Source organism: Microtus oregoni, unplaced genomic scaffold (genome assembly GCF_018167655.1).
Source record: "Microtus oregoni isolate MIOR12 unplaced genomic scaffold, Mior012 000003F_ref0000135, whole genome shotgun sequence".
NCBI lineage: Eukaryota > Metazoa > Chordata > Mammalia > Rodentia > Cricetidae > Microtus > Microtus oregoni.
In genome coordinates, this window is record NW_024543062.1 from 23166934 (window position 1) to 23189151 (window position 22218).

General features: G+C 50.5%; 1 protein-coding gene across 5 annotated transcripts in view; it reads left to right on the forward strand.

Moving 5' to 3' along the window:
• The window catches only part of Rph3a (rabphilin 3A), a 77084-nt gene that overhangs the window by 32797 nt on the left and 22069 nt on the right, over positions 1–22218 (forward strand). For all 5 annotated transcript variants that reach the window (XM_041648781.1, XM_041648782.1, XM_041648780.1 and 2 more), the window contains exons 4-6: positions 361–372; positions 7103–7249; positions 21432–21561. In XM_041648781.1, coding sequence (XP_041504715.1) covers positions 361–372; positions 7103–7249; positions 21432–21561 — 289 coding nt within the window. The remainder of the gene's footprint in view (positions 1–360; positions 373–7102; positions 7250–21431; positions 21562–22218) is intronic.

Here is a 22218-nt window from a genome sequence, read left to right on the forward strand (position 1 = left end):
CGCACACACACACACCACACACACCACACACACCACACACACCACACACACCACAAAAACAAAAACTGTGATATTACATCTGAACAATGTGGGCATGGTAATGAATTTTTTTAAAGATTTATTTTATTTTAATTATGTATATATGCTTGTGTCTCTGAATGTATGTGCATGTGTGAGTGCAGTACCCACAGAGGCCAGAAGAGGGCAAAACTTCTGGAGCTGGATGACAGAGATGCTGGGAACTGAACTCAGGTCCCCTTTGAGAGCAAGTACACACTCTTAACTGCCACCTTGTGGTCCTGAGAATTCCCAGTTAACCTCTCTTGTTTTCTCTTTCTCTCTTGCTTGGCATGCCTGCAGTGACAAGGAACAGTAAGTATTCCACTCCATTTTCATTTTTCTATGAGTTGAATTTTGATGCTTTCTCTGATCAGTGTGATGAGCTGGTAAAGAAAGGAATGAGCCAAGTTTACACACCCACCCACACACACACACCCACACACACGCACACACACACACCATACACACATACACCTACACACACATACATGCACATCCATACCCACACACATGCACACCCACACCCTCCACACAAACACACACCCCACCTGCTCCCCAAACACCTACCCACCCACATCCACACATGCACACTCCCCACACCCCCACAAACACACACCCATACACCCATACCCCCCCCCCCACACACACTGTGTATATTTCCAGGAAGGAAATAAAAAATTTCAAAAGGAAATTCTGTCTTGGTAGAAAGATGGAATGTGTTCCTGAGGTGAGCTCCCAGTCGAGATTCTGGGTAGTGTTTTAGTGTTTGGGACTTTGGGCAACAGTCCTGTCTGTGTCTGCTCCTGCAAAGTTTTTCTAGGACCATAACACTGGTTGGTGCTGTTCTGAATCAAAGTTTTAGCGACTGGGGCAGTGCTGGCAGGCTGTCTAGGCCATGCCTCCCGGCTGTCTCTTTCTGGAGGTCACCCTGACTGGACTGCCGTGAGCTGTGTCATCAGCTCCCAGTGTCTGGTTTTGCTCACCGCATTTGTGTTTTGAATTAGATTCATGTACTAACTGTGCATGACAAATTGGACGTCGGACCCAACAAAAAGGGGCTGCCAGGCAGTTCCATCTCAGTGACAAATACATTCAGACACTATAGGATGTCATTGTCATCCTAGAATGATGGAATGCTAAGACTCATCATCACTCTGGCCTTATGTATCAAGGTCTCCACCATTTCTGGGTCCCCAGACTATCCTGTCTGTAAAATGGGTTTGACAATTTGCCCTTCCATATCAGTGGGTAGAGGAGCCTTCACATGTAAACAGTAAGGCACCAGCAATCAAATGGAGGTGTGAATCACCACCTTGTCTTCCCATTGGCAGTTGTGGTGGGAAGAAAACAGGCTTGAATGTTGGGTTTGATCCAAATAATGTTACCCTCAGTCCTCCAGGGAATGGGTGGACCCTGATAACACCTACCCGTGTGACCCTCTGCTCTGAGTCTTACTTTCCCCATATGCCCTATGGGAGAATTTGGGCTCTTAGTGATCTCTGTGGTTGGCCTATGGGACCATGGTCAGGCAAACTTTGCTTTTTATAAAACCATGGATGGCTGTGTTATTCAGATGTGTCAGGGACTGGGACTGAGTTGCTGTCAGATTAATGATGTCTTAAAGGGACAGATGCTGTATGTGGACTGAAGTGTGTGTGCATGTGTGTCATGAGGTGGAAAGGGAACCATGAGAGGGAGGAAGAATATTCTGGGATGGGCAGGGGAGGAAGGAAGGGTGATGGAGGACACATGACATGATAGCAGAAGGGAGGGCTATTTGGGAGGAGAGGGTAGCAGGAGGGAGGAGGGGTGAGGAGGGGGGCAGGGAAAGAGGGTAAAGAGATTGAGTATAATCACATGTGTGCGTGAAAACTCCATAGTAAAGCCCACTACTTTGTATGCTAACTTTGTATTTATTTATTTATTGCCTGTCTGTGCACCATGTGTATGTAGAAACGTGGAGGTCAGAGGAGGGCACTGGGTCCCCTGAAACTAGAGTTATGGGTGGTTGTGAGTCGAGTCGCCACGTGGTTGCTGGAAACTGAACCTCAGTCCTCTGCAAGAGAAGCCAGTGATCTTCACTGCCGAGTCGCTTCCCAGCCTCTAAAACAATTAAAAACAAAAACAAAACTATAAATAGGACATAGCAGGGCCATGTCCACAGGGTCTCAAAGCTCATACAGGCTTCCAAGTGCTGAAGGCTGAGAGAGAGTTTGCTTCCCTTCCCTCCTTTCTACTCTTCCTCCTTTCGTCTTCTCTTTCCCTCTCTCATCCGATTCCTTCCATTTTTCCTTCCTTTATTAAAAAGTATTGCCAGGGATGGTGACATGCCTTTAATCAGCAGAGGTAGGTGAATCTCCGTGAGTTCAAGGCCAGCCTGGTCTACAGAGTGAGTTCCAGGACAGCCAGGGATACACAGAGAAACCGCGTCTCAAGAAAACAAAATGACCAAGTGCCTACTGTATACCATCATGCCATTCCTCTGGGGAGCAGGCATGTAGTGACAGAGCCAACTGGCAGTGAAGTGACGATTGCGTGTGTGAAGCAAATGCAGGTGGGTGGTGGGAAGGGGGTGAGGTGTCCTCTGTGTGTTTCAGGGACTTCCAGGAGGGTCACTCATCTCCTGTTGTCTGGGGTCTTCTGATGCAGGCTTTGGTGGCAGTGACCTTCCACTTTCTTTAGGTGCAGGGGCAGACGCAGCAGGGGCTGTTTCTGTGAGTTCCTGGCCATGCTGTCTCTAGCCTACATCAGTTCCTTCCCCCCAAGGGTTAGGCATCCAGGAAATGAACCGTCAATAGTGGCGATCTTTCTGCTTCCATTAGCAGTGGAATTTTCCTTGAATAATATTTTATTCAAAAGCTAAATATTGCCGAGCGATGGGAATATAGCTGGGTAAAGATCTTCCGTGAATGAGCATATTATACAGCTGTGAACTTTATACAGCTGCGATTTAAAATGATGCTACCCTGTAAAGTGAGTGGAGGTGAGTGGCGGGTTTTCCCTTCTCTCTCTTGGCTGTCATGTATTGGTTAGTGTTGGCTGTGTGACAAACCATCTTAAAGCACCTTACTCAGTGATCCCCAGATACCCTAGCTATCTAACTTGTAAATAAACTCACAGAAAGAAACACCATATCCTCAAGTTATTGCCACTTAATCTCAGGCTGGGTTACCTGGGAACCTGTTTTCTCAGAGGATTGAGCCGGCAGATATGGGGTGGGCCCTCCAGGCACACAATCCTTGGTGTAACTTGTCCTGTGGCTAACAGAGCCCTGGCTCCAGCACTGGCTTTTAGCAGGATCCTTGGTACAGTGCTTGTCTTACATCATAAGGCCCTAGGTTTGAGCTCCAGCAGTGGGCATGATGGACTATACTGTAATCTCAGCACTCAGGAGGTAGAGGTAGGAGGATCAAGAGTTCAAGGTCATCCTCAGCTACATAAAAGGTTCAAGACCAGCTGGGATGCCTGAGACTCTGTCAGAAAGGTCAACAACAGCCAAACAAAAACCCAACACCAAGATCTTGGTGTTAGACCCCATCTTAATGACACTCAAGTGGCTTCTGTCTTAGTTAGGGTGTCTGCTATCATGAAGAGATACCATGACCATGGCAACTCTTAGAAAGGAGAGTATTAACTGAGGTGCTGGCTTACAGTTTCAGTGGTTTACTCCATTATCATCGTGGTGGGGAGCATGGTGGTGTGCAGGTGCGGGCAGACGTGCTGCTGGAGAAGAAGCTGCTACAAGTTAATATGTGGGCAACAGGAAGTAGACAGAGACATCGGGTGGTATCTTGAGCATATATGAGACCCCAAAGCCCAGCTCAATAGTGTTAGTCTCCCTCCACCTAGACCACACCTACTCCAACAAGGCCAAACTTCCTAATAGTGCCACTTCCTATGAGATTTTGGGGTCCAATTACATTCAAACTACCTTAGTATCCTATATTCAAAGACCTCACTGTCTTGTCCCAAGGCCCCCATGTCCACAAGGCTTCACAACCCAGGGGGCTCCTTCTGTTCCCAGAGAGTAAAAGATCTTGGTTGAAAACCCATCTCATTTCCCTCTGTTTGCTTTGGGAATGAAAGCATGTAATCGACAGGAAGCATGCAGGCTCCCACTGAGACCCATGAGGACATTTTCAAACACCAGCTGAGCTGGGCCAACTGCACATTCTAGATTGCAGACAGGAGGAGGATCCAGAGGGAGCGGCAGCTTCCATCACCCTTCTGCTCTCTACCGTCTACAGAGGGAGGCAGTCTTCCTATGAGGGACCTTGGGGACATATCCACTCTGTCCATTTGCATTTCTGAAGTCACACTTGTGCAGCAACTTAAGCTTCTGGTGTGCACAGAGTCCAGCACGTTGTAAGATGGTGGGTGGGAGGGAGGTGCTGGCTACAGTGCCTGGGACAACACTGAAGCATAAAACGTGTTCTTAGGGGTCTGTGCTGGGGCAGGAGGTCTGGAATGTTCCCTGAGGTCAGAATGGAATTGCTATATAAAGGCAGGAATGAAGTGGAGGGGGACCATGGTGGTTCATATTGATGGTCAAATGGACTAGAATCATTCTGAAAACCCGCTGGGATTAGGTCAACTGAGCTGGGAAGACCTACCCCAAATGTGGTCAGTTCCATCCTACAGGCGGGGGTCCTGCACTGAGTACAAAAGGAACCGCGAGCTGAACACCAGGTTCATCTCTCTGTGCTTCCTGACTGCGACGTCACGTGACTGGCTGCCTCACACTCCTGCCACCTGCCTTTCCTGGCGTGAGGGGCCGTACCTGCACACTGCGAGTTAAGATGAGCCCTTAAGCTGCTTCTCTTCAATAAGAAAGCAACTAAAATCAGGACCTGAGGAGCAAGCAAGGAAGAGAGGTGTAATTGAGAGAAGGAAGAATGGGCCAGCAGGAGGAGACCATCATCCCCACAGTGAACCACAGGCCTGGGACCTGACAGGGCTCTGTGGGAAAGGTCAGGCGCCATTGTGTCCCTCTCAAGTAGGGGGAGGAGACCTCAGGCTGGCTTCTCTTCCCTCACTCCCCCAGCTCACCTAGGAGGTTTTGGCATAGTCTAAAGGGGCCTGAAGTTTTCTTAATTTAGGAGTCCTTCCTCCAGAGGTGGGAGACAAGTCCAACTTTTGCAAAAATTCCTAAGGAATTTGACCAATACCAGGACACACCCCAGAGCCTGAAAGGGGGCTAGGTGAACATGGACTCTGAACTCCCAGTGTTCCAAGGATCCTAGGAGTCTTTCACCATGAGGGACAGCGCCCTTTTGTGCCTAGACTGAGGGAGAGGGGTATACCTTGCTTCCACCTTCCTGTGGACCACTAATGGAAGACTTTAACAGCCCTCTGTTCACAAGAGCCTGGGTTCTAGTCAAGGTGACTGTGTGCCCTGTTCTCAGATATTGATCTGAGTGCCAGGGCACAATAGTGATTAGGTCCCTGAAGCTCAGTGGGGGGTGGGGGTGGGAATTAACAACTACCAAGAGCATCCTTTAAGGATGACTTCAGCTGGAGAGGGATGTGGGAGAGAATTTGAACTTGGTGTGCTGTTGGAGGAGGGAAGGGCTCCTGGTATGACAGGGAGGGGTGGGCCAAGGCAAATGTCCTGAGGCAGAAACCAGATTTGGGTGATTAAGTTGAGCAAAGATGCCAGTGTGGCTGGGACTCGGTGGTTGCAGAGTGGAGGATGGGGGAGGTCAGCAGTGGGGTAGGGAAAACAGATTGAAGGGACTTGCCAAAGTGGGAAAGAGCAATGGGCTTTTATTATGGAGGTAAAATCCACAGACATTAACATCAAGCATCTTAAAGAGCTGAACTGGGCAACATCTGGCATGTTCACAATGTGGGTGACTGTTACTGCTGCCTGGCTCTGGGCTTCCCTGTTAGTGAGACGCTGTTCTAGGGTCCTCTTGAGGCACCTGCTCTGGGCCACACCTGTGTTTCCATCAGGGGAGTGGGGTATCTCAGCTCTGTATTGTGGAGCACAGACTTGAGAGGACAGGCAGTGCTCTCCATGAACACAATGAAGTGCTCCTAGCAGGTCCTCCTGCACACCAGGAAAGGGGAACCAGGGCAGGGTGCTGTGAGGACCGAAGCCGTTGGCTTGGACATGGTCAGTTATCTCTGTGTTTGATTTTTAAAAGAGGTAGAAAGAGGCTGGGTGCATAGCTCAGCTGAAATAGTGCTTGTCCGGCATGGATAAAGCCCTGGGTTTGAGCCCCAGTGCCACACAAATTACAGGTAGTAGTGCATACCATAATCCCAGAGCTTGGGAGATGGAGGCAGGAGAATTGGAAGTTCAAAGTTGATATATAGCTAGTTCAAGGCCAACCTTGGCTACATAAAACCAGTCTCAAAAGGGTTGGGGCAGGTGAGAATGCACAGAGCCTTTAATGGTTGAAAACTTGGTTATTCGTCCTTATAAAGATATGTTTACAATCTTATTCAACTTGTTTAAGTTTAAAGAGGACTGTTCCCCCCACCAGGTATGACAGCACATAGCAGCAACCCCAGGCTTGGAAGGTAGAGGGAGGAGGACGGGGGTTCAAAGTCATCCTCAGCTATAGAGGAAGCTCCAGGACAGTTTGGGCTCCATGAGATCATGTTATAAATAAATAAACAAACATGTATCCAAACAAAACATCTTTGGGTCAGGCTATCCATGGGGTCCACCTGGCCTGACTCTGTTCTCTGCACTGTATGTTCTGTGTGTGTGTGTGTGTGGGGGGGGGTGTTCTGGTTTAGGCTCTTTCTGAAAATGTCTTGCTTTCTAACTTTTCTTCATGCATGTGATCTGGAACACTTCCTAAAATAGATGCATCAGAGTGGGATGAAGGAATGATGCATGTTGTATTGTTCAGACAGGCAAGCTGAGGCTCAGAGGCACCATTCTGCCCAGGGTCCCTAGGCCAGTGAGGCTTCCTGCAGAAGCTTCAGCCCTGATTTTACAGATTCCTGGGTCTCTGTCCTGACCCATCTCATGCCTTCCCCTCAGTCTTTCCCCAGCCTACCTCACATCTTTCCCTTGACCTCACAGGCTACAGGCAGGATGGTCCGTCCATCCTGGAGCAAAGACAGACAGGCAGAGGAACCAGGAAGAGCTGACAGACGAGGAGAAGGAGATCATCAACAGGGTGATTGCTCGGGCAGAGAAGATGGAGGCAATGGAACAGGAGCGCATTGGGTGAGGCTGCCTTCACCTTCCTACAGGCTGCATGATGACACTGGGTTGGGAGCGCTTGACCACTTGTGAGTCAGAATCCTTGTTGCATGAGATGGCAATCTAATCCAGAAGATGAGGAGGAGGGAGAGAGGACAGAAAGGTCCGGGGTCAGTGTGCATGGAAGCAGCGAAGTCTGGAGACAGGGTAGAGGGAGGTTGATGGGGAGGCTGTGCTGTGGGTGTGAACACTGGCTGTCTTAGCTGATGAGAGCTTCATAGAGAGTTCTGGAAGCGTTGAATGCCTCCCCCGAGGGTGGAGTTAGTGGAGATGGCAAACAGAAGACACTGCATTTGACATTATAGGCAAAGGCTCAGAGATGGGGCAGGGGGCAGGAGAAGTATCTGGTACCCTACAGTGCAGCCCAGTGACCATGGGTGACAGTGACCTGAGAATTTCAAGACAGCTGGCAGAGCAGTGCTGAGTATTCCCAGTGATGGACACACCAAGGACACCCACCCGATCATGACAGCTCATATGTATGTAGTAAAGCACCGCTGTGCATCCCATAAACATGTTAAAGAGAACATACAAGAACACACTTCAGAGCGAGCTATAGAGCCACACTGGCAATATATGGCAGTGTAACCGGTAGTATATGGCAGGCAGGCATTGTGTGGAGGAGGCAGCTGAGGTGGACCCAGTGTGGACACACGCACTCTGGGCTTGGAGAACCCGGAGTCCATGGTGGAACTGGAACACACGGATTTATCTCCCTGAGCCCCATCTGCTGATGGGAGGAAGGGCATGATGACACCACCGGATTCTAAAGAGGATAGAGTGAGTGATGGGTGTGCCCCAGTTGTGACTGTATGTAATGGATGGGAGGAAAGAGGGCAAAGCGGGTCTCAGCGAGCAGGGCTAATGACTTGTGGATGGGGAGGGAGGCGGGGCTTGCAGGAAGCAGACACAGAAGAGAACAGAGTGCTTGCTGAAGGGCAGCTGGGAGCTGAGTGGCTGGGAAAATGTCAGGGCTCATCAGGGTCGGGGTGACTAAGGAAAGGGGAGACTCTAGGCATGGCTCCAGAGGGACCCACAGAACAGTCCCTTACACTCCAGTCTCTGTGGGAACTGGGAAGCAGCTGAGAAGCTACCTTGCCACTTGCCCTCAGGAAATCCCTTACTGTCCCAATGCGTCCTGCTTTTGTGTGTTTGCATGCGCGCGCATGCAGATTCCTGGTGTCTTTTTCAGCATATTCTACCTTTCATTGAAAAGGACTCCTACCTACAGTGTATCCATTCAGCTAAACTGGGTGGTCAATGGTCCAGGGACCCCCCTTTCCCTCACCTCCACATGCTGGCACTTATCGCCATGCCTGACTTACATGGCTGTTGGGGCTCACAGCAGGCTCGTTACCGCTGCGCTATCTTCCAGCCCTGCAGATGTGTGTGATGCCATTCCACAGGCTGGCATCCTGGGCTATTGCATAAGGAGAAGCTGAGCGCCAACAATTCTTCGCACCTTGCAGAGAACCTGACCCAGCCACACTTTTATCGATGCCTTCCTTGTCCTCGGCTTTAAGGGCACTCCTTCCCGCTTCTAGCACAGGGTCAGTGAGTCCCTGTCTTCCTTCTGTAGCCTGACATTGACTTGATGCTGTGAGGCAGAGCGTCATTGTTGAGAGCTCCCCAGATCAAGGAGACCTAGGTTCAAATCCTGATTCCATTGTGATCTTGTGCTAGTCTCTTTGCTCCTGTGCCTCAGTTTCCTCATGTGCAAAATGGCGATGACACTCCTTGGTGAATAAATGTGCCAAGGACGATGGTGAAGTACACACTCAGTAAACGGTAGCTATCCAAGGGCAGATTTGGTTTTCACAGCAAGAGGCTTTTTGTTTTGTTTTGGTTCTTGCTGACGCTTTTGGTCTGCACCTGTGTTGGGATGTTCCAGTTTGGCAAGCCCTGGAGTCCCAGCATCCCCTGGCTTCCCCGGAAGGAGACTTGAGAGGCTTCCAGGGATCCTGGGCCAAATCTGGGCTGGCAGGGTGTACCTCAGCTGAGCTGGTGTATTTTTCTCCCTGGCTTCCCGGAGTGGGGAGGGCAGCCCCGGAAGCCCGGCAATTCGTGTCTCCTCCATTGCAGCCCTCAGCCCTCTCTGGCAACGTCGCCAGAGGCAAGCCCGATGCTATTTGTGTCTTCTAAGCTCCACACCATGCCTTCATTCCGGTCCCTCCTACACCTCCCGGAAGAGAATCAAATGAAAGCCGGGTGGGAGTGAGGCTGAGGTGGGGTTCTGCTCTCCGGGGCAACCACTGGGAAACCTAAGGCTCTCAGTGAGCAAAGGTTCTGCCTCCATTTCCCCAGTTGACTCTCAGGTGCCTTCCTGCTCACTCAGCTGCTGCAGTGATTGTGTGTGGTGAGGACATCACCCTTCATGGTTGACTGTGCCTCTGAGGAAGGGGAATCTTTTTAACTGGGTTAGGATTTCAGGGGCTCCTGTCCCCATCTGAGTCCTGTTGCTGAGTTTTCTTTTCCGTTACCCTAGTGAGGCCATCTGGGACAGTATGAGGTCACTTTGAATCAACATGGACAAAAATCCCCACAAGGGACACTACAATGTACCAAGTTTTGCATTTTGCTTTATTTATTTGAGACAGGTTCTCATGTGGCCCAAGCTAGCCTTGAGCTCACTATGTAGCTGAGGATGACCTTGAATTTCTGATCATCTTGCCTCTACTTCCTGAGTTCTGGGGTGACAAACGGGCACCACCATACCCAGTTTCTACAGTGCTGGCCGTGGTACCTAGGGCTTGGTGCTTTGCAGGCAAGCTCTCTACCCACTGAGCCCTCAGCCCTGAGTCCTGTGGTTTAAAACTTCACTTGACCCAGCACAGTCACTGCTCCTCTTTACCCTGTGGAGTGGGTATTATAGCAGTTCTACTGTACAGATGGGGAAACTGAGGCTGGGAGAGAAAAGGTCATAGACATGCTAGGTTTACTCCCCTTCTGGTTGGCCCCAGAATGATGTCCTTAACGCTATATGTTTTCTTCCCCGGACCTGCCCGCAGACTCCCTCTCTCTGTCTGTGGACCTAAACTTCTAAACATATATGTTCCATCTTATTGCTTTTCATGCACATATGCATGCCATGGTACATGCATGGAGGTCAGAAGCAATTCTTGGGGGTCATCAGGTCTTGGCGGCAAGCCCCTTTACCTGCAGAGCCGCCTTGCCAGCCCAAACTTCTACTGAGGAGTTCAAGCTTAGCAGGTGGCCTCTCCGGCAGACTCCTTCCTGCCTTGTTAATCTGCTTCCTCTGCTGGAAGTGTTGGTAGTGTCAGGCTCTGATTTCTGGTGGGAAAGGTATCAGGCCTCCCAGGAGGCTTTGACTCTTCTTCTGTGGGACAATTTTGCTGGAAGTAAGAACCCAGGAGAGCCCCAGGCTGTGCAGAGTCCCGAGCTGCCCTCCTGCAGCTCCATCCCAGCATCTCAGTGCTCACGTGCCCTCCACCCTCTCCCCAGCTCAGCCCTGTTCAGGATATGAGGAGAGAGAGAGAGATGACCAGGAGAGAATCCTGTCCAGCTGTCTCCTTCGCACACATTCCCTTTCTGGGCACAGGTGATTTGTTCTCCATGGTTAGCTGGCACAGACTTGAAGGGGTTAAGAATTCAGGCGTGGCTCTGCTGGATGGTTCCTGTCGTGTGGGGGAGCTGGGTTGCTCACTATGTGCAGCTGGCAGTGGGATTACACTACACTGGAGGGTCCTTCCTTGTTCAGTAGCCACCCCTAGCTGCCCCTTCACAGCGAGGTCTCAGGAGTGCAAAGGTGGAGGTCACCAAACGTCCTTATGGCCTGGGACTGAGGCCATGGTCGAAGGTTCCATCTCCTTAAGAGAAGGATAGCTGGTGTGTGCAGGGGAAGATGTGACTGACCGTCATCTTTCCCTCTGAGCTGTGCACATTGGCAGACCTAACGGGAGGCTCAGGGTTGTCCCACGGAATTTGGGATCAGGCATATAGCCTCAGGAAAAAAAAATCTCTCACCCCATGTGTTAGCAAACACAGCCATGCCACATCTCCACGGAAACAAGGCTGCCGGGGGGGCTTCCTCTGAGTGGGAAAGGGCTCCAACTGAGCTGGAAAGACACACTGATGGTCACTGGACTTTCAGATGTGCTAAGTCGTTTGCCTAGAAAATTTGTTTGCACCCCCACTCCCTCTACGTGACAGAGCCTCCGTCCATGAGGCTGTCCTTCTGTGTCCCCATTGCACTTCCTTCTGTCTGGATCTCCTCCAAGGCATTTGCACGTATCCTGCCTGCAAAGAGGCAGCAGCTGGGTGGCTCGGTTCGAGGTCAGCTTCCCCAAACAGACGGGCTCAAAGAAAGTAATCAGAGTTGTCATTAACCTTGGCTCCCAGCTCGATGATGGAGGAAGGAGTCAGAGATGAAGAAAGACCTGTTGTGTCCCGGCCACTTCCCTGTCGGGGTTCACATCCCCCATCCCAACTGTTTGACACAGAATTTTTCCACAGTGTTTGTCCTTAGGAGATGTCCTTCCCGTGGTTGGCAAGGACACAGACAGCCAGGTCAGTCCTGCCCTGTCTACACCAGCCCTTTCTCCGGTAGTCTGGAGCCCAGGCCTTCCAGAGTGCAGTGTGAGTCAGGGTCGGGACATAGTTACACACGTTCATCTTTTCACAAGAGGCAACTGTCCATGGACCCCATCAGCTTTAATAGGTTCTCTGTAACCTCCCAGTGTTAAAAACTGCTAAGTTGCGCTTCAGTTTCCCTAGGTGTTAGATAACTGCTTTCTTTCAGTATCCAGTCAACCTTAGCCGTATTTAGTGTACATGCCTGTAATCCTAGCACTCAGGAGGCTGAGGCAGAATATCAAGTTCAAGGTCATTCTGAGCACTGAGTGAGACCTTGTCTCAAACAAAATAAAACAAAACAAAAAAAAACCCAACAACAACAACAACACAAGCAAGTAAACAAACCTTGAAGCTGGAGGCTGGCTCAGTTAGTAAAATAGCTACCAAGAAAAGGTGAGGACCTGAGTTGGGATCTCAACCCTCATCTAAAAGCCAGCAGGAGCTAGGGACAGTGGATGGATGTCAGGAGCTAGGGACAGTGGATGGATGTCAGGGGCTCATTGGCCAGCAGGCTAGCAGAATCAGTGAGCAACAGCCAGGGTCAATGAGAGACTTGGTCTCCAAAGGTAAGAAGGAGAGCGATAAAGACCTCTGATCTCCACACATGGCTGCATGCACGTGCACACACACTCCATCTTTGAAGCTTCGTGGAACCTGTCGCTACCAGGTTTTAAATTTCCCTAATTTTTAAATTTTTTTAAAATTTTAAAAAATTTTAAAATTTCCCTACTTGCCCCAGTGTCTGCCACCAAAGGGCTGTAAATGGCCATGCTGTGTGAATAGCACGGGTGGGTGGGCTGTCACTGAGGCTGTTGAACCTCGAGACATCCCATAACCCATCTGCAAAGCCAGAAGTCCAGTTGGGTGGCCCCCAAGTCCTGTTTACGCCCTGCCTTTCAGCCTCAATACCTACCTGCGTGTGAACCTGGGAAATTCTTCATATCGAGGCTTGTGCTGTGCATCGTATGATGTCTCAGCAGCGTCTCTGGGTTCCACCTCTCAGCTGCCTATAGATAACACCACCAGCTATGAAAACCAAAAATGTCTCCAGATGTTAAGCAGTGGCCCCTGGGGGACAAAGTCATCCCTGGCTGAAAACCATTCCCTGTGGTTTATGGACAGAAGAAATGGGCTGAGGAGTCTGATGCAATACAATCAACCTTTGCGGGGGATGATCGAAGAGAACACTGGACCAAATCATCAGTGTCTGCCTCTCTTCATAGAGCGCCAAGCCCAGTGCAGTACAACACCACAATTTTATGAATGAGAGAACTGAAGCACAGAGAGGTTAAGCAACCTGCCCAGAGCCACACAGGCAATGGAACGAGGAGCAGGAGCCTAGGCTAGCCCACAGCTGTAGTCCCATTTTGCTGTTCCACAGAGAACACCCCATGCCAGGAACTCTCAGATTCTGATCACTTCCTCTCCCCCGTGTAATGTCCTTGGGGAGAGAAAGGCTCATTGCTGCCTAGCGTCTGAGGAATCCGAAGCCATTTGCCCAGGCACGCACAGCCTTCCTGTGTTCCCTGGAGACTTTGAACTTGAGCATCTTTCAAGTGTGCTGCCTCTGGGGAGTGCGAGTGGCAGGGGCAGTTGACAGATGGTGGAGGGACGCAGGCGACAGGCATTCACAGGTGTCTTGTATATCCGTCAGATTGATGAGGGTTCACTCGCAGGACTGTGCTGCTTCCCCTCAGTTCCATTTATCATGATGGGAAATGGCGGAGAAGCAAAACCTGAGTCACAATGACACAAAACTTCCCTTGTCCAAAGTCCGGGCAACTAGCGCAGTCATCAGGGCTACTTGCGAGTGATTGCCCTCTGCGTGCCTTCGTGTCCCTAGCTGTAAGTGGGGGGTGAATAATAGAATTGATCTCACAGGCACTCATTGATCAAGGAAAACATGGTGGGGAGTACTTAGCACAATACCTGGCACCTAAATGCCCCAAGGTGAGATGGGAACTGTGGTTGCTTGGTGGGCAAATTAATAGGGGGCAGCTTGGCCATTTAAGGACAGGTTCTGAGAGCCCTGCTTGGGAGCCTGGAGCTGGCTTCCACCAGGGTAGCCAACTCCTGATCATGGCAGATGGACCATGTCTGCTTCTAACAATACTATAGCCTGGAAGCTCAATAAGGGCCATGTTAATACTGCCCTGCTTGGCAACTGGGAGAGGCAATGAGTGAGCAGAGGGATTCAGGACTGGATGGGCAGGGAGAGAGGAGGTGGGAAACAGGGACAGACAGAAAGACAACATGGCTCCTACTTACCGTCCAGACTGAGAATCATTGTGAGGTAGTGCAACAGCGGCTCTGGCCTGCCTTCTCATGGTGGGACCACATGGTTCAGCCATTTTCCATGCTGGTTCCGGGACCAGAGTACAAGCCACCACACCTAGGTCGGCTGGGAGGATTTGGTCATGCTGGTTCCCCTGCAGCAGGAAGCCATCTGTCTCCTCAACATCCCAAGATCCACGACCATGCTAATTGGCAGCCTGAATAGTGGTGGGGGTCGCGGAGGCCAGGTTGGACTTTGACAGGAGCCTGAGAGTCACAAAAACAAAAACTGGTCTCTGCAGAACAGGCTAGGGATTGGTTCTTCCAGGAGCCGGGAGCCATGGTTGTGTGTAAAGGTGTGTTCCTGGACGTAGATGCTGAGGCATGAGCCAAGGTTCAGGTATTCTCCTATGCCAGTGGTTCTCAGCCTGTGGGTCACGACCCTTTGGGGATTAACTGACTCTTTTATTAGCATTTTAGATCAGATATCCTGTATATCACATATTTGCGTGATGATTCATAACAGTAGCAAAATTACATTTATGAAGTAGCTACAAAATAATTTTATGGTTGGTGGTCACCACAACCAAAGGAACTGTATTAAAGGGTCACAGCATTGGGAAGATTGAGAAGCACTGTCCTACATGATGTGGGTCTAGAACAGGCCTTGAGCCCTGTGGTTATCACAGCCTCTTAAAAAACAGGGGGACAGGTTTTCAAGCATACTATGACACCCTGGTCATAGAGACACAAGGGACAACAACACAGTACAGAAAGTATAAAAGCCAGCAGCCATCAGTGAATGTCACTGTGACCCAGGCATGCTAAACATGATTTCACCTCTATAACATTCTCAGAGTGAAGGTCTTGGTTCTCCCTAGGTTACAGGGCAAGAAGCTAAGGCTCGGAATGGCTAGATTACTCACCTGGCATCACTGAGCTGGGAAGCGGCAGATGCAGAGCCAAAACTGGTACCCATGCTTGCATCCTAACTACCCCTTTCCTCACAGTATGGGGTACCGAGCAGGTTACAGTGTTGCCACCATGTTCAACTTCCTGAACCTGGGTAGCAACATCTGGCCAGTGATAAATGACTTCACGTCATCTTGAGAGGTCAAATGTTGCTATCCAGAAAGGAGGGTACAGGGACACAGCCCTTCCAGTGCTCCCAAGTACATCCTGGGGCATGGGGGAGGTTCCCACCCAAGTCCTCCGAGTGATGGATGTGTCCTGGATGGCACCAGGCATCATAAAGTTAATCAGGCATATAAAGACCTAACTATACAGTGACAGCTACTTACAGTGGCCAGCTAATTGCTTGAGCATAGAGTGAGTGGATAAGAGACAGCCATCAAATCAGGCTCCCTCAAGGACCATCTCAGCACCAAGGACCAGAAGGGACATCTGGGTGTTTGGGCTCTAGGACTTCAGGTCTCTGAGCACTGCTCACATTAGGAGGTTTAAGGGGTAGTTAACATGACCCCCTTAGAGCAGAAGCTAGACAGATGGTACTGGGAAAGCCAAGGTCATTCAAGGTCACTGGGCTGGTTAGTTTTTTTTTTTTTTGTCAACTTGATGCAAGCTAGAGTCACCTGGGAAGTGGAATCTCAGTTGAGAAAATGCCTTCATCAAACTGACTTGTAGTGAGTCTGTGGGGCATTTTCTTGATTGATGATTGATGGGGAGGGTCCAGCCCATGGTGCCATCCCCTGGGTTGGTGATCCTGGGAAGCATGAGAAAAGTTGTTGAATATGAGCCCAAGGGGCAAGCTGTGTTCCTCCATGGGCTTCAGTTCCCACCTCCAGGTTCCCGCCCTGATTTCCCTCAGTGACAGACTGTAAGTTATAAGCCAAATAAGCCCTTTCCTACCCTAAGCTGCTTTTGGTCATGGTCTTTATCAGAGCAGCCAAAAATTAGCTTGGACAGAAACTGGTACCAGAGAATGGGCCACTACTGTGACAAACCTGACCCTGTGGTCTTGGGGGTGGGGATCACGAATGATTTTAGAGCTCAGGGCTTGCACAACTACGGAGTGCTCAGGGCTTAATGAACCATTGCAGGAGCTTGGACGTAAGAATCGTGGAGAGAGAAGCAGACAGTGGCGGGCAGTCGGGCTTGGGAGATTTCACAGGGATGTGTGCAAGTCCCTTCCATACTTTATGGGGCTGTTTGTGCGGCATTTTTTGAGTAAAGGATCTGCATTTTCTGATCGGCTTGAGCTGAATAATTAGCTGTAATTAAGAAAACACCAACACAGCCAGTAACTGGCTAAGAGGAAGGATCCCCGGTCATGCCCTTCAGCATCTCGCTTGCGCACCTCAAGCTCTGGGATGTCTCTTCCTGACTAATGAAAGGTGACATGTACTCCCCGTGAGGAGTTAAAATGCAGAGGAGAAGCCATCAGGAATGCTTCCTGTGGGGGACAGGGACAATGGTCGCTGCCCGTGTTCTGATTTTTCTTTTGTTTTCTCTTTGATGCACACAACAGAGGTATTCTTAACACCCCCAACCTCATTTTCAGGGCCTGACAAATTCTGCACTCTAGCTTGGGGCTCTTTTCCCACATAGCAGATTGAGGCGAGGGTTCATATGAGGTTCCCCCCACCTCTTCTGAAGCAGCATTGGTGGCGGGGGGGAGCTGGAGCTGGTCTGCCCAAGGCTTGGGAGTGGAGCATCAGCCTTGCCTGCATGAGGCCCTAGGTTCCATTCCCAGAACCAGAAAAAAACAAAAACAAACAAAACCCCAAACAGTTCAGACATGGCCAAACTTCCAAGCAGTACAGAGCACAGAGGGAGCCCTTTAAAACTGTGGGTTCCTGGATCTTGCTCTGAGCCCACAGAACCATCTTCTAAGCATTGAATGTGCTCCCCAAAGGATCTAGATGGGCCATGGGTTTGGGAACCATTTGCTCAAGGCTGCATGATTGAACATGGATGTCCAGCCTTAGTTGGACTGGTCACCGAGGTGGAGCCAAAACCTGATGATGAGAGCTTTGTCACAGAGCTGGGTGGTTGACAGGAAGTGAGGGGTTTCAGTGTGCCCCAAGCTCTCCCCCTGAGACTGTAAGAACAGAGTCCTGGCGAGAAAGAGCAGAATGCTTTGTCAGCTGTGAACCTGCTGGGCGCACATGGGGGCAAGGCTCTGACCTAGCCCCTTGCAAAATTTTATCTCTAGATTTGAAATCTCTGGCCCTAGGGGCCTTCCCACATTTGGGGCCGAGTGGAGAGTGTCCATGCAGGTGGATATGAGATGCCTTGCTCACTCCTGAGACCTGGGAGAAGAAAAGCCCACCTGCCACCTCATATCCTCCTCCTAACTGCTGTGACAAGGGCTGGGGGCATCAGAACATTTCAGTCTGTAGGACCTGGGCAACCTCTAATACATGCTCAGGAGACCTGCCTTAGACATATGGGCTAGCAGGCCTTCAAGCATGTTGGAAGAATCAGGCATTCTGGCAGGGCAGTTATAATACGGGCTTGCAAGTGGGACAATCGATGTTCTTATTGTCCAAGAAAAGCAGGAAACCCCTTTAAAATGCTCCCCAGTGAAGCACGTTGCAGATTAGTGAAGTAATATGAGCGGCGGGGCTGCGTCCCCAACACCCCAGCCGCCTGCCCGGCTAGCTTATGCCCTGAAATAATTACACGGACACTGTATTCTTTTAATCACTGCTTGGCTTATTCTCTTCTAGGCTAATTCTCACATATTAATTTAGCCCATTTCTAATCATCTGTGTATGGCACCCCAAGGTGCGCTTACCAGGAAGATTCTAGCCTATGTCCATCCTGGGTCGGACCTTCATCGCGTGTGTCTGCCAGGGAGCAGGGCATGGCATCTCTGCTGAGGCGTCTGCTCCGGAGAGCAGAGCTGTGGAGTCTGACCTCACTTCCTCTTCCTCCCAGCGTTCTGTTCTGTTTACTCCACCTACCTATGTCCTAACCAATAAAATGGGCCAGGGCAGTTCCTTTATTAGCCAATGACCTTCCTCCATCAGATTAGACTGGCTGTAGCTGTGTGACCTTTGTGAGCCTCTTACCCTCTCTGTGCCATGGGACTCCATAATAGATATATCCTATCACTTAAATCTGAACCACTCCCTTGGCCAGGCTCCTGTGTTGAATATTTGCCCCCCAGATAGGGGAGCTCTTTGGGAGTGGCAGTGGAACTTCCCTAGATAGGGCTTTGCTGGAGGAAGGAGGTCACTAGCGACCAACCTTTGGAGATTATCCCACCCCTGGTCCCAGGTGTACTCTGCCTCTTCCACATGCTCCCTCAGTGTGGATTAAATAACTCTCCCTTCTTTCCACCATGACGGACAGAGACCCTCTGAAACTGTGAGCCAAGTGAAGGCCCCTCTTGCTAAGTTGTTCTGTCAGCTGTCTGTCACAGACAGTGAGCAGGGACTGAGGCGCGGGGGTAGAATTTTCTGGCCAGAGCAGTGGAAGAGGAAGTCACGACAAGAAGAATGTCACCGTGCATCCTGTCCCTTCTCCCTCCCGCGTCTGTCCTCACTCTCTCACGCTGTACAGTTCGGCTGTGCGGAGACCCTTGCTGGTTCACATGCTCCAGACTCCTTCAGATTAGCAACTGTAACCTCACCCAGCAGCCCCAACTAACAGAGATGAATTCGGGCTGGCTCAGAGGAGATGGAGTGTGGGGCTCTCTGAATCTCCTGCCTCTCCCCCCCCCCCCCCGCCCCCGACACACACAACTGGCCCTACAGAACCCTCAGGGCACCAGAAAGCAGAGTTTGGCAAACACTGGTATGACCACTGTTTCCTGGGTGAGAGAGCAGAGAGGGCTGACACCCTAATACCAGGATCCTACACTAAGGGGCTTTGATTTTTGGGTGGTTAGTCTGTCTTTCTCTCCCTCTTCCCTCCTTCCTCCTCTTCTCTTCTGTTGTCTCTCTGCCTCTCTTTTCATGTATACACAGGTGCACATTAACATGTGTGCAGAGGCCCGAGGACAATTGGCTATGATTCCCCAGGAGATAATCCACTCTGTTGTCCAGACAGTCGGCAGGGCTGACTGGCCACTGAGCCCCAGGGGGCTCCCATGTCAATACTGTGCTTACCGGTGAGCACCCCACACCCAGCATTTTTCTTTAAACTTGGATTTTGAAATTAAATTCAGGTTCTCATACTTGCAAGGCAAGCTCTATATATCCAGGCTGACTTGGAACTCACTGAGTAGCCCAGGCTGTCCTTACACTCCTAATCCTCCTGCCTTGGCCTCCTAGATGCTTGAATTGCAGGTGTGACTACCCTGCCCTGTCACAGGGCACAGAAGCAGGTGAGGTCATTAGTGCAGTTCAGGCTTTGGCAATGACTGAGAGGCCATTGGTGTGGGAAAGGCTGTCAGGGTGAGGTTTCACTAGAGTCCAGCCCAGGACCGCTTGGCATGTTGCTCTGTGCGTGGCAGTAAGGGACAGGGCCTGGGACAGACTGCTTGAATCTTGATCTCAGCACTCACTGCCTTTTGGCTAAGTGGCTCCCGTAAGCAACTTAGCTTCAGTTTTCTGAATTGAACACACGGGCACAGAAGCACAGAGGATCTTTCCAGTGTGCCAGGGTGGTGGCAGGATAAACTCATTGTACGTTGCAAACATCCTAAGTAGAAATGCTGCTTATGACTTTCCTGTGTTAGCCACCCGGTGCACAGTCAAATGCAGTAGCTTTCCCTCGTGATTGTGGGGCTCTCAGGAAGCCAGGCCCACTGCTGCTACACACTGTGATGAAAGAGGACCACACCATGGAATTTTTATCTTCTAGCAGGAGATAAAAATTACGGGCAGTTTCTGTTTATTTATTTAATAGTTATTTTCATTGAGACAGGATCTCATGTAGTCCAAGCTGGCCTCAAACTCAGTATGTAGCCAAGAATGACCTTGAACTTCTGATTGTCCTGCCTCTGCCTCACAAGTGCTGAGATTTATAGGCATATGCCACCACTCCTGATTTGTGTGAATGGGACTAGGACCCAGGGCTTGGTGAATGCTAGACAAATGCTCTACCACCCGAGCCATGTCCCCACCCAGGATGGTTTTAAACTGAGTCTCTTTCACACCATGGTGAAATAAAATGTCTTAAGCCAGAGGTAGCGGGAATCCTGAGTTTCGAAGTTTGGGAGATTTGGTCAGTTAACCCATATGAAGTGTTAACCTCGGGGCCCATCACACAGCCAGTGCACCTCAGGGGTAGCTAGCGCCACCTGGGGCATTCTGGGACCAGTTACTGCCTCTGGGGGCTCATAGGGATAGTTTATGAGGAGAGGTGTGACTGATGAACGTGCTGGGCTCTGCACTGCCGCCCCTCGCTAGTGAGGTGTAGCCTAGGTCACAGTGGAGGCGCCATGGCCTATAGGCTGCTCCTCACTCTTCCCTTGTGGAGACTCATGGGGAGAGCCCAGAAAATGATTTTCAGGAGCCAGAGGGCGCTCAGACAGAGTCCACATTTGATGGCTGTGGGCAGGGCTGCCAGGCAACCTTCTGGAGGCTCTGATTCCCAGGTCTTTCCAAGGGCTCTATTGCCCTCAGTTTATTGTGGGCTTCACACCACAAAGATAGGAGCAAACCCAGTTCCAGTGCCCTGCCCCGATGTCTAGAATAAGACAACAAGCCTTTTGGTTTTGTTTGTTGGCATTGCTTTCATTTTGTTTGAGACAGGCTCTCACTCCATAACCTTGGAACACAACCTGACCTGGGGCTCACAGCAACCCTCCTCCCTCTACTCCTCGGGTGCTAGGGTTATAGATGTGAGCCATCTCACCCGGCTGAGGAAAGGGCGGGGGGGGGGGGGGGGACTTGAGACTGGAAGAAGACCTTCCGGAGCTGCAGGTTCGAGGTTTACACCTATTGCTTCATTATCCAGTCAGAACCTGGGCCAGCAGCATTAAGCGGCATGGCTTCAGAGTTTTCTAGAAAGATCTGCCTCAGACCCCTGTTTCAGAATCTGCATTTTGGCAGGTGCTTGCAGTATGCTTAGTTTGAAAGCGTTTGTTCCAGATGCCTGAGACCAGCTCAGAACTCTGGGCGCCAATCCCTGGAGGAGGCTGTGTGAGCTAAGAGAGGCCTGAACCTGAAGCCATCAGCACTGATAGCCACTGAGGAGCCTGGACTTGGAGTGAGCTCAGACATTCTGGAAGTATTGGCACTGGAAGGCCTTTCCAGGGAAGGCTTCTCAGCCACTGTCAGATCCTCGAGACCGTAGAATGAGAGATGGAGGGTTCTCCTCTGCTTGGGTTCTGGGGGTCCTTACTGCCCTGTCTCTGCTCCAGGCGCCTGGTGGACCGTCTGGAAAACATGAGGAAGAATGTGGCCGGGGATGGTGTGAACCGTTGCATTCTGTGTGGAGAGCAGCTGGGCATGCTGGGCTCTGCCTGTGTCGTGTGTGAAGACTGTAAGAAGGTACCAGTATCACGCTTCCTTTCTTCCTTTCCTGCTAGACACCTGCATGGGGAAGAGGGATCTTGACTGATTGGATATGGATCTGGGGCCTGGGATCTGAAGGATGGAGCTTGGCCTCTGAAGGACAGTTGTAGGGTGTGAGTCCCTCAGGATTCTCAGTCTCCCAAGGTCAGCTTGGTTCTGGTTCCTTCCACGGAAGGTCTTTATGTCCTCTTAGAGCTGAGGTCTATGCAGGATGAACTCAGAAGTCTGGGTCATGAGGATCCTGACTATGGGTTAGTTAGTAAGTTAGTTGTGTGGTCTGAAGAGCATGCTCTGTGTGTGTGTGGGGGGGGGGTGGGTGCATGCACATGCATGACCCCACATATGCATGTTTGTTTCCTTAACATGCATTGAGCTGCAGGAGACTTAGCAAAGGCAGGCAAGATGGCTCAGCAGGTAAAGGCACCTGTCGTACAAGCCAGGTGACCTGAGTTCAACCCTGGAACCCTGGTGATGTAGAAGACGAGAATACTCTGGCCACACACACTCAAAAGTGTACACTAGTAAAAAAAATATACAATTTATTTTTTAAAAGAAAGACTTAGAAAACCTCTCTCCAGACAACTTGGATTCTTTGGATTTTAAGAGCATTTGTCCAAGCAGAGAAGCCCCTCC